The sequence below is a fragment of the Mustelus asterias genome, chromosome 26 (assembly GCF_964213995.1).
Source record: "Mustelus asterias chromosome 26, sMusAst1.hap1.1, whole genome shotgun sequence".
Classification (NCBI taxonomy): domain Eukaryota; kingdom Metazoa; phylum Chordata; class Chondrichthyes; order Carcharhiniformes; family Triakidae; genus Mustelus; species Mustelus asterias.
The window spans coordinates 35,053,894-35,066,886 of NC_135826.1; the positions used below are offsets into that span (position 1 = coordinate 35,053,894).

Consider the following 12,993-nt stretch of genomic DNA (forward strand, 5'->3'; position numbering starts at 1 on the left):
TTTTTGGTCTGAAATTGTAACGCCGATTAAATCACTGATGGGGTCAGTGCCCATGGACACATGTTTTTACCACACAGCGCTACACACGCCACGCATACACACGCCACGCATACACACGCCACGCATACACACGCCACGCATACACACGCCACGCATACACAGCGCCACGCATACACAGCGCCACGCATACACAGCGCCACGCATACACAGCGCCACGCATACACAGCGCCACGCATACACAGCGCCACGCATACACAGCGCCACGCATACACAGCGCCACACACGGCACGCATGCACAGCGCCACACATACACAGCGCCACACATGGCACGCATACACAGCGCCACACACGGCACGCATACACAGCGCCACACACGGCACGCATACACAGCGCCACACACGGCACGCATACACAGCGCCACACACGGCACGCATACACAGCGCCACACACGGCACGCATACACAGCGCCACACATGGCACGCATACACAGCGCTACACACGGCACGCATACACACACCATGCAACGCACGCCTCACATACATGCCACGTAACATACACACTACCATGCACACAAACACACGCACACACCACACGCACACCGACATCACGCACACAAACACACCACATACACACACCATGCAAACACTACACACACTCACAGCATGCACACACAGAAACACACAATATAAATCTGAAGACATGCTAATAGATGATTTAAAGAATGAGACATATGAACAATGGACAACATTTTTTGTATCAATTTCTAAAATGTGAAGCTTTTCTGAAGATCTTTAAATTAAACTTTACAAGCAAGAGACGGTCTATTTCCTTTCATCTCGTACAACATTCTTCTCATAGTTGCTGTTTAAATTAAGAGCAGATGCTGGGGAAAAATGGAAAATATTTGCCAACAGCACTGGAAGGAAAAAACATGCAGAACATGGAGGGACAAGAGGTTTGATGCTTCCTCAGGCTGCAGTGACGATCGAGGCAGCATCCCTGTAGCTGTGCAGTGAGAATGGCCCTGAGCTTCTCATCCTCACCAACATCCTCAAATTCACTCCCAGGATCTCAGACAAATCTCTGAGTCACCTCTCCTGTACCTGGTATTATCGGGAATACTTTCTCTTCAGGAGGTATCGGAGGGAGGCAAGGGAAGACTGATTAGTCACAAAATTAGGAGCCCCTGGGATCCAAGGGAAAATGGCATTTTAGATCTAAAATTAGCTCCATGGCAGGAAGCAAAGATCAATGGGTGTTTTAGTGACTGGAAGGCCGTTTTCAATGGTGTTCCATAGGGCTCAGTACTGCTTCATTTGCTTTTTCTGATATATATCAATGATTTGGGCACGATGGTTAGCACTGCTGCCTCATAGTGCCAGGGGCCCCGTATTCAATTCAGGCCTCGAGTGACTGTGTGGAGTTTGCACGTTCTCCCTCTGGCTGTGGGGTTTCCATCGGGTGCTCCAGTTTCCTCCCACACTCCAAAGATCATAGAATCCCTACAGTGCAGAAGGAGGCCACTCAGCCCATTGAGTCTGCACCGACCACAATCCCACCCAGGCCCTATTCCCGTAACCCCAGACATTTACCCTGCTAATCGCCCTGACACAAAAAGAGTCAATTTAGCATGGCCAGTCAACCTAACCTGCATATCTTTGGACTGTGAGAGGAAACCGGAGCACCCGGAGGAAACCCACGCAGACAGTGGCTCCAGGCCGGAACTGAACCTGGGTCCCTGGAGCTGTGAGGCAGCTTTGCTAACCAATGTGCCAACCCCTAAGACGAGTGGGTTACATAGATAGGCTAGGTGGATGCCATGCTAAATTGCCACTTTGTTTCCCAGATGTGTAAGTCAGATGGATTAGTGGGGTAAATGTGTGGGGTTACTAGGGTGGGGGAGAGGGATTGGGTAAGATGGTCTGTCAGAGTCGGTGCAGGCTTGATGGGCCAAATGGCCTCTTTCTGTGGAGGTTCTATGACTTAGACTTAAATGTAGGGAGCATAATGAATTTGCAGATGAAACAAAAGTTGGATCTGCAGGTTGATAGTGAGGAGTAAAGGTGCAGACTGCCAGAAGTTAACAATGCACGGGTCAGGTGGGCACAGAAATGGCAAATGGAATTCAATTTAGCGAGGTGTGAGGCAATGCGTTTGGTGAATACAAACAAGGCAAAGAAATACACGATAAATGGTGGTACACTGAGAAGTGTGCAAGAACAGAGGGATCTTGGAGTGATGTCTGCAGATCCCTGGGAGTAGCAAGATAGGTAGATATAGCAAAATTCAGGCTAGTTTATTAGCTGAGGCAAACGAAATAAGACATCGGCGGGCTGGTTGAATGACCTCTTTCTGTGCTGCAGATGTTTATTTTACATGTTCCTGGCAGCAAGGAGGTTAGGCTAGGATTGTATGAAGTATTAGCTGGGCCACATAACTGTGTTCAGTTCTGATCACTGCATTACTGGTGGCACAGTGATTAGCACTGCTGCCTCACAGTGCCAGGGACCCGGGTTCGATTCCCGGCTTGGGTCACTTTCTGTGCGGAGTTTGCACATTCTCCGTGTCTGCGTGGGTTTCCTCCCACAGTCCGAAAGACATGCTGGTTAGGTAAATTGGCCATGCTAAATTCTCCCTCAGTATATCCAAACAGGTGCCAGAGTGTGGCGACTAGGGGATTTTCACAGTAATTTCATTGCAGTATTGATGCAAGCCTATTTGTGACACGAATAAATAAACCATAAAAACATTAAATGCTACTGTGATAACACCCTTCCTATAGAGTGATGCAGACGAGATTTACGGGAATGTTGCCAGGAGTGGAGAATTTTAGCTGTGAGGAAAGATTGGACAAGCTGGGGTGACTTTCTTTGGAACGCAGGAGGCTAAGTAAAGATTGAATTGAGGTGCATAAAATTATGAGGGGCTTAGATAAAGTGAATGGGAAGGACACATTTTCCCAAACAGCAACGGTAGTAACCCACTGGCAGGCATTGGCAGAGGATTAGGGGGGATCCAAGATAAAACTGTTCACCCAAAAGGTGCTGGGGGATCTGGAGATCATAACCTGAAAGGGCATTAGAGGCAGAAACCCACACACTTTTATAAAAAAAAATGAACATGGATTAAAGTGCCTTAAACTACAAGGCTACAGTCCAAGAGCTGGAAAATGGGATGAGGCTACTTAACTCATCTCTCGGCTGACATAGACAGAATGGGCTGAATGGCCTCCTTCTGTGCGGTACATTTGTATGTCTGAGATGAAGAGGTGGGGGAATAATCACCGATGGTCCCGTTGGTGCTCATACACCAACAAGGATGACCGGTCGCTGAAGGTGTGGGAGAATTTACAAGGAGGGTAACTCTGAGGAAGGGAAAGAAGGCAGAGAACTCAAAGGAGGCAATATTATTGCTGGGTCACACTGGGTCCGATCAACCTCTGGACCATTCTGGCCAGGTCCCAGTCAGCTTTCCGTAGCAACGGGCCTTGCCCTTAGATGGATAAAGTCCGTGGATAAAGTTCTATGTTTCTATATTACCACAGGATGTAGCTGATGCCAATACATTGAATGTATTCAAGAGGCGGCTGGATATAGCACTTGGGGTGAATGGGATCAAAGGTTATGGGGAGAAAACAGGATCAGGCTACTGAGTTGGACGATCAGCCATGATCGCGATGAATGGTGGAGCAGGGTTGAAGGGCCAAATGGCCTCCTCCTGCTCCTATCTTCTACGTTTCTATGGTATCAGGTTACTCAATCTCCTCGCCACAAAATTGTAGAAACACAATGACTTGCAGGCTGGAAAGGAAAGTGATCTTTCTCACAGAATGAAGCAAAAAAACAGATATTCAACATTAAAAAGGGTCGACCTTGAAGGCAGTGAGGAAACAACTGAAACAAATCCAAAGATGTGCGGGTTAGGTGGATTGGCAATGCTAAATAGCCCCTTAGTGTCAGGGGGACTAGCTAGGGTAAACGCATGGGGTTATGGGGATAGGGCCTGGGTGGGATTGTGGTCAGTGCCGACTCGATGGGCCGAATGGCCTCCTTCTGCACTGTAGGGATTCTGTGAAATCGATTAGAGGTCGGTATTCAATAAAATTGATTGACATGGTGAGTGTTTATCTTTCTGTCTCGTTGCATTTCTACTCAGTTGAGGACAGGTCCACAGACCTCTCGATAAATATACCTGTAAACAGCAGCATGAACAGTAATTTCGAGAAGGTTCCATACCTTGTCTGTGGTTTTGAGATGGTGCAAAATCAGAATCTGAACTAGAATCTGAACTTGAGCTTGAGTTAGACTGACTGGTCCGTACAGACTAAACGTGGAGAAAACAGGAACACAGATAAGTCAGGAAAAATACTGAGTTAATCAAATCAATTGAATATCAATTAAGTACAGTTCATTTTTTTATTTTATTTCATTCGGAAGGTGGCAGCGTGAGTGCCAAACTTACTGAGGTAATTATTCATGGGTCACAAAGTACCAGGTGCATCTCTCTCCATTAGAGGGAGACAACTGGCTGTGTCCAGTTTGAGAAGCACCACTCGATGGGCCAAAGGGACTTTCCGTGCTGTACGACTTTATGCGCGGAATTTTCCTGCCCCGCCCACCATGGGAATCATTGCAGGCGGGACACGGACCATGCAGCAGTCCGTTGACCTCGGGGAGGATTTTCCAGTCTTGGGGCGAGCACAGCTGGAAAATCCCGCCCTCTGACTCTATGATACTCTGCAGGCATGGAGGGGAGGTGAGAAGGCAGGTTTTCCAGAACTGGCACAGCGAGTACGGGAATCATACCCGCACTGTTGGCATCGTCCTGCATCTGCACAACAAGTGGCAGCTCGTTGGCGCGTGTTAGGTTTGGCAGCCTGCCAGTAAGTACTAGGGATAAGCTCAATGGCGAGAAGGTACAGGTCAGGAGCGGGTTTCAGGAGGAGGCTTCGGGAGGCAGGCAAGACGGAAGAGAAATCCTGGACAGGGTCTGCGGCAGCTCGCTTTATGGGGAGCCAGGGGATGACTTATTTAAGATGTTCAGTTCGGGTAGAAGCCTACAGATTGACTAGGCCTTCTGAACAGCAGTAATTTACTCCAACTTTGACATGGACAAGTGCAGGGAAAGAAGCCAAATCATTCACTTCCACAAAAATCAACATGGATAGGACATTGATCACATTACAGTTTTAGAGTTTTTGATTAGAGTCATAGCGGTTTGCAGCATGGAAACAGGCCCTTCGGCCCAACTTGCCCATGGGGTGTCCCTGTTTTTAACCACTAAGCTAGTCCCAATTGCCCACGTTTGGCCCATATCCCTCTATACACATGTTACCCATGTAACTGATTGGGCTTCACTCTTACATCTCGGACCCGCTCTCACTTTCAGGGCTGAACCTCTTATGAGTCATCAACCACTAGTGCAAACTTACATTTAAAATAACTGTACCAAAGCAAAATGCTGCAGTTGCTGGAAATCGCCAAAAAAAAATTGCTAAAAACAAACTCAGCAGATCAGGCAGCACCTGTGGCGGGAACAGAATTGATAGGCTAGAATTTTATCCTGGAGGCAGGTAGTGGGAGTTAGGGAACTGTTCAGCCTGGTCCCCCCTGCCTTGGACACGCATATGTGCAGGGTGGAGGGTTCAGCCAACACAGGACACAGTTCAGAGGCAGTACAGGGGTTGTCGGGTGTGGATAGTTGTTTAAAACAACCACCTCACTGGTGTGGGACTTTGTCCAAGTTATAATGAAACTAAAACGCCCCTACAGCCCACACACTGTCCTGGCCACATCCATGTCACGTCATGCCATCCAAACAATTCCCTATGGTCCCTCAGTCCCCCCCCCCCCCCAAAGAGCTGGAAAATGGGATGAGGCTACTTAACTAATTTCTCAGCTGACATAGACAGAATGGGCTGAATGGCCTCCTTCTGTGCGGTACATTTGTATGTCTGAGATGAAGAGGTGGGGGAATAATCACCGATGGTCCCGTTGGTGCTCATACACCAACAAGGATGACCGGTCGCTGAAGGTATGCCCCATCATCCACCCCCATGGCTCGCATATCAAGGCATGCCGCCCATCAAAGAACCCACGATGCCTTTCATGCCCCCCCTTGCCAAGGTATGTCCTCACCCACTATGGCTCCTCATGACCCTAGGAAAAACTATGGCACTTCAATGCCCATTACCCATTATACACTGCATAGGACCAATAAACCCTATGATAATGACAGCAGGATGTGTAAAACAAAATCTTCAAAAATCATTCATTGATAACCATTTACTTAGTTTAAAAAAACCTTTTTACAATAGCCCAAAAAGATGTCAATCATCCAGACCCTTCAAAGTATCGATAGCAGAAACTGCCAAATCCTCTTTATCTTGTCTAAATAAACATTGTGAAATTGACAGCATAGATCGGACAGCCAGAGCTATCAATCAGGCAATACATTCCCCAGGATTCATGTGTTTTAGCACACTCATGGATTTCTGGGCTCACAGCCAAGAATACATAATGAGGCTTGGCTGAGAACCCAGAAATCCATTAGCCTGCTGGAACACCCGAGCCCCAGTGAAAACTCTGATCTCTGATGTCCATTACACAATGTTTATTTACACAAGGTAAATAGGTTTCAAGTGCTTACAATATCACCTCTTGATACTTAAAGGGTCTGGAAAAATTGGCACTTTTTATTGGGCTGGAGTTTGTCATGAAAGTGGAATGTCATCAATAAGTTTGTTAAAGCTTTTGTTATATATCATATTGTCAATATAGAGGGATATGGCTAAATGCTTCTATACAGCATATCGTGGCCAAATGGGCATTTTAGTGCCATAGCTTGGCTTGGGAAGGGACATGAGGGGCTGTTGGGGGTCACAGCTTGGTTTGGGGACATGAGGACTATGGGGGTGGACATACTTTGGTATGGGGAGGATGGGAGGGACCATAGAGGTTATTTGAAGGGTATATCTTGACGGGTTAAAAAAGGTGGGGGGCACATGTTGGCATGGGGGCATGAGGATGATCTTTTAACTTACCTTTCAAAAGCTTCCCTTATGTAGACTATGGTTCACGCCACCCCTGAGGTGCTGTGAAATATAGAAACTAAAAGCAGGTATAGGCCATTTGGCCCTTCGAACCTGCTCCGCCATTCATTATCATCGCTGATCAAATCCAATATCCTGATGCCCTCTTTCCCCCTCCCCATACCCTTTGATCTCTTAGCCCCAAGAACTATATCGAATTTCTTCTTGAAATCAGACAATGTTTTGGCCTCAACTACTTTCTGTGGTAGTGAATTCCACACATCACCATCCTCTGGGTGAAGAAATCTTTCCTCACCTCAGTCCTAAAAGGTTTACCCCTTATCCTCAAACTATGTCCCCCAGTTCTGGACTCCCCCACCATCGGGAACATTCTTTCTGAATCTACCCTGCCTAATCCCGTTAGAATTTTATAAGTTTCTATGAGATAAGGACATAAGAACTAGGAGCAGGAGTAGGCCATCTGGCCCCTCAAGCCTGCTCCGCCATTCAAGATGATCATGGCTGACCTTTTTGTGGACTCAGCTCCACTTACCCACCCACGCACCATAACCCTTAATTCCTTTACTGTTCAAAAATTTATCTATCCTTGCCTTAAAAACATTCAATGAGGTAGCCTCAACTGCTTCACTGGGCAGGGAATTCCACAGATTCACAACCCTTTGTGTGAAGAAGTTCCTCCTCAACTCAGTCCTAAATCTGCTTCCCCTTATTTTGAGGCTATGCCCCTAGTTTTAGTTTCACCCGCCAGTGGAAACAACTTCCCTGCTTCTATCTTATCTATTCCCTTCATAATCTTATATGTTTCTGTAAGATCTCCCCTCATTCTTCGGAATTCCAATGAGTATAGCCCCAGTCTACTCAGTCTCTCCTCATAAGCCAACCCTCTCAACTTCGGAATCAACCTAGTGAATCTCCTCTGCATCCCCTCCAGTGCCAGTATATCTTTTCTCAAGTAAGGAGACCAAAACTGTACACAGTATTCCAGGTGTGGCCTCACCAGCACTTTATACAGCTGCAACATAACCTCGCTGTTTTTAAACTCCATCCCTCCAGCAATGAAGGACAAAATTCCATTTGCCTTCTTAATTACCTGCTGCACCTGCAAACCAACTCCTTGAGATTCCTGCACAAGGACACAAGGAGATCCCCTCTCACTCTTCTATACTCCAGCGAATATAACCCTAACCGACTTAGCTCTCCTCATATGACAGATCTGCCATCGCAAGAATCAGCCTGGTAAACCTTTGCTGTACTCCCTCTATAGAAAGGACACCCTTCTTCAGATAAGGACACCAAAACTGCACACAATACTCCTGACGTGGCCTCACCAAAGCCCTATACAACTATACGACTCTTTGCAAAGTTGGCCTGAATCCATGAAAATTGTGGAGGATCAGGATGCATCTATCTCTGCAAGGGAGCTGGCCAGGCCAGGAATACAGCATGTCACCCAAACCAGCCGACATACTTAAGAGTTACTCCTGAAAATCGGAAACCCCGGGAATGTGTTTGGGAATCTCTGAATTCCGACCCGACCGCCATTTTTAAAGGACTCCCGAATCACCCCGACTTGGCCCAGTGTTTCAGGGTGGGATGACCTTTAATTAGAACTTTCTGGTGAAACTTTAGCTCTGTTTCTCCTCATGGATGCTGCCTGACCTGCTCAGTCTTTCCAGCATTTTATATTATAAAGGAACTGTAGCTCGGGGAGCTGTAAAAGGAACATTAAAAGGTTCTTACTTAGAAGTAAACAGCCTGATTCATTTAATTGATTCAGTAAAGAACCACTTGTGTGGTCAAATTTGATCAACTTTTTAAGATCTACAATTTGCCAATTATGGTAATGTGGTCCGACGTGGCTATTTGATGATGCAACCCATATTGCAATCACTTATCCTGCTCACAGGATTTGCAAGGTGTACTGTTACAAAGCCTCGGACGATCATTCAGCTTTATGTTGAGCCAGGAAAACCAATGTTAGCACTACCTCTGTACTCGATGGGGTTTAAAAGAGAGAGGGGGATCTCACTGAAACTTACAGAATGCTGGAAGGCCCGGATAGAGTGGACATGGGGAAGATGTTCCCATTAGTAGGAGAGACTAGGATCCGAGGGCACCGCCTCAGAGTAAAGGGACGACCCTTGAGAAGCAAGATGAGGAGGAATTTCTTCAGCCAGAAGGTGCTGAGTCTGTTGTGTGGCACTACATCGAAGGTCTTTTGTAAGTCCATGTACACCACATCAACAACATTACCCTCTCTGTTACCTCTTCAAAAAGCCTACATTTGAGCGACTGACCAACATGACTTCAACATGGAGAGAGTCTGGAATCTATCTGGAATTTGGCAATAAGTTTAAAATCATTTTTATATTTTAGAAATAAATAAATTGAAAAATACAAGCTGGAAAGATCATTCGCTGAGTGATCAATACAAGCTCCAATGGATTAGATGTAAAAATAAATAAACCAGAGTCTGCCACTTTCGGGGTTTTTCTGTGTCTTTACTGAATGAATTTGGGGATGAGTTATTTTTAAACTGTTGCATCTTAAAACAAAGTGACGACAACTTTAATCACAGGCGGAAAATGCTGATGGTGAGCTGACTGCCTATTAGACACCGCACCCCTCAGCCAATGATACCCCCAGCTTGGTGAGGAGTGTCTCTTGTGCCTGTGACAGACTTGATAATCAGTCACAGATAAACAGGAGGAAAAAGGGGCTGTTCTCGTTATTATCGTACGGCCTGCTTCCCTGCAGATCAGTGGCCGCGCAGAACCACTTCCCAGAACTACTGCCATCGCAAAACTGTGCATTATTGATGCTGTGCCTCAGGGTAACAGGAATGGATGCTGTCCCCACCCCAGCCTCTCTGGTATGTACGACGGCTGCAGAAATGTTGACTGGTTACTGTTAGCGGTGTCCGCAGTGGCGGCTTGGAATGATCGTTTAGAATAATAGGCAGCAAATTTAACAGCCCCTGACAAGTGCGGTGCCTGTTGTGGAGGTCAGCCAGAGGTCAGGTTGCAGCATGGACTCTTGACTCATTGACAGATTCCTTTGGAGGAGTGCGGACTCTGCAATCACTGCTGCCGGACAATTGACAGTGAACAGCTTAGGTGTCCGGCTGTGTGTGGGGGGGGATACAGACGTGATGAGTGCCCGCAGCGCTGCTCGACCTGCCCGTCAGTCCTCTATCGTTCTTGAGCAAAGAGTTAGAGTAAAGAGAAAAATTCCCAATGGGAATGTTCGCTGTGTGAGGATTGCTGAAGGGGAAGGGCAGCTCACAGCAAACAGCAGCAAGGCAGAGGCCAAGAGTGCTGGTGGCAGCGAAAAGTAAAACTAATTCATCCAAACAGTCTGCAGAGGTTTCTGTAAATCCCACCCATCTAGCTGCTGGCTTCTTTCAGTTGGCTTGGACTGAAATAGGATGGAACTGCTGCTCCTTTTCCACTCTAGGCTGCCCAGCACATACCAGTGCAGTGAGTGACCAAGAACAGATAACACGGGCTTCAGATTTCCACCACATGAAGTCCCTTCATTTAGAAGCGACCAGATGTTTTCTCCTCATTTCTCCCATCAAGGACATTTCAATACTTAATGTTGTCTTTTTTTCAATTATATTATCCATAAATTATATTTCAACTATATTTATATTTCAATTATATTTTCCACATCTTCTATGGGGTGACACGGTGGCACAGTGGCTAGCACTGCTGCCTCACAGCGCCAGGGACCCGCGTTCAAATCCGGCCTCGGGTCACTGTCTGTGTGGAGTCTGCACATTCTCCCCGCGTCTCCATGGATTTCCACCGGGTGCTCCGGTTTCCTCCCACAATCCAAAGATGTGCGGGTTAGATAGATTGGCCGTGCTAAACTGCCCCTTAGTGTCAGGGGGATTAGCAGGGTAAATGCATGGGGTTACGGGGATAGGGCCTGAGTGGGATTGTGGATGGTGCAGACTCGTTGGGCTGAATGGCCTCATTCTGCACTGTAGGGATTCTATGATAAACTCAAAGAGACCCTGAACTTGAACAGGTACCATCCTGATTAAAGAAATGGCAACCTCCACACTATTTTGCGCTGCTGATTGTTCTTGTGTTTTAAATAGATCAAGGTTTTCAAATTATTTTTGCATCAAATTCCACCAGAGTGTCAAACAAATTTCTAAGCAATAAAAGAATAACTAAACAGAAGCAAGAACAAGATAAAATTGTTTGGTTTGTTATCTTGACGGACTTTTTTCCCTTTAGGGAATAGTGGCGAAGTGTTGTAAAGATTAGCAGGCTGATTCTCAGGGGGAGGCAATGGCGTAGTGGTATTGTCGCTGGACTAATAATCCAGAGACTCAGGGTAATAATGCTCTGGGGACCCGGGTTCAAATCCCACCACGGCGGATGGTGACATTTGAATTCAGTAAAAATCTGGTGATGACCGTGAAACCATTGTTGTAAAAACCCATCTGGTTCATTAATGTCCTTTAGGGAAGGAAATCTGCTGTCCTTACCTTGTCTGGGTATGACTCCAAACCCACAGCAATGTGGCCCTCTGGGATGGGCAATAAATGCTGGCCCAGCCAGCGGCGCCCACATTCCCATAAACCAGTAAAAAAAAGGGCATCATGAATACTCCTCCCATGATCAACAACTCCCGGGACTTGGGTTCAATTCCTGGCTTAGGTGGCTGTGTGGGGTTTGCATGTTCTCCCTGTGTCTGTTTCCTCCGGGTGCTCCAGTTTCCTCCCACAGTCCCAAAGACATGCGGGGTAGGTTGATTGGCCATGCTAAATTGACCCTAGTGTCAGGACGATTAGCAGGGTAAATCTGTGGGGTTACGGGAATAGGGCCTGGGTGGGATTGTGTTCGGTACAGACTCGATGGGCCGAATGGCCGCCTCCTGTACTGTAGGGATTGTATGTAATTCTATCGATGTAACTCCTGGAGTGGGCCTTGAACCCGGAGCTTCTGGCTCAGTGGCAGGGATGTTATCTTAAAAGGCCAGAAGACTTCCTAAAATATATTTTTCAGAAGTTTAACTAGCAATAGTTTGAAATTTCTATGCTAAACAGGGTTGCACCTAAATTTTCTGGTGTACTTGTCCTTGCTAACTGCTGGACTAATCTGGGACAACAGTCTTTGGATGATTCCAGGGCCTCAGGGTCCAAGTGTCTAGATTGGCTCACTGATGTAAAGAACTTAGCGGACCAGAACTTTACACGCAGTTCCCGAAAATGCGTAAATTTAAATAATTATCTGATAAAAGCAGAGTACTGTCAAATATTTGGAAACACAACTAAAATGTCCGCACTCAAATTGAACGGTTTGGCTGGTCCATTTCGACTTTCTCCTCTCCACCTCAATCGTATGATCTTTAACAAGGTGGACAATTAAGGCAACAAAATGTCGACAACAGATTTGGAAAGTGGCGCCAGCGAGGCTAGTTTTTAAAGCAGCTATGTACTGTGATAGAACTTAAAGAATCCAGCAGCAAGCAAAATGTTCAATAAAGATTTTTTCTGCAGTCCCAGGAGAGAGCGCTCCAGGAAGACAATTTTAATAATCAGATTTATCTTAACTAGTTGACTAGTCCACAAAACAAAATACAAACATATCCCAATTTCATTATATTGCCAGCCAGGACAGCCGAATGCTACATAAGAACAGGGCGGCACGGTGGCACAATGGTTAACACTGCTGCCTCACAGCGCCAGGGACCAGGGTTCAATTCCGACCTCAGATCACTGTCTGTGCAGAGTCTGCACGTTCTCTCTGTGTCTGCGTGGGTTTCCTCCGGGTGCTCCGGTTTCCTCCCACACTCCAAAGATGTGCTAAATTGCCCCTTAGTGTCAGGAGGATTAGCAGGGTAAATATGAGGGGTTACGGGGATAGGGCCTGGGTGGGATTGTGGTAGGTGCAAACTCAATGGGCCGAATGGCCTCCTTCTGC

The 12,993-nt window shown here is 46.6% G+C and overlaps 1 protein-coding gene across 3 annotated transcripts in view; it reads right to left on the reverse strand.

The window, feature by feature from the left end:
• mllt1a (MLLT1 super elongation complex subunit a) overlaps window positions 1-12,993 on the reverse strand; it is a 123,633-nt gene that overhangs the window by 33,488 nt on the left and 77,152 nt on the right. For all 3 annotated transcript variants that reach the window (XR_013495544.1, XM_078198423.1, XM_078198422.1), the window contains one exon: window positions 4,236-4,323. Coding sequence is in view for 2 of the 3 variants with exons in the window: in XM_078198423.1 (XP_078054549.1) it covers window positions 4,236-4,323 (88 nt within the window). In the remaining variant the exon portion in view is untranslated. The remainder of the gene's footprint in view (window positions 1-4,235; window positions 4,324-12,993) is intronic.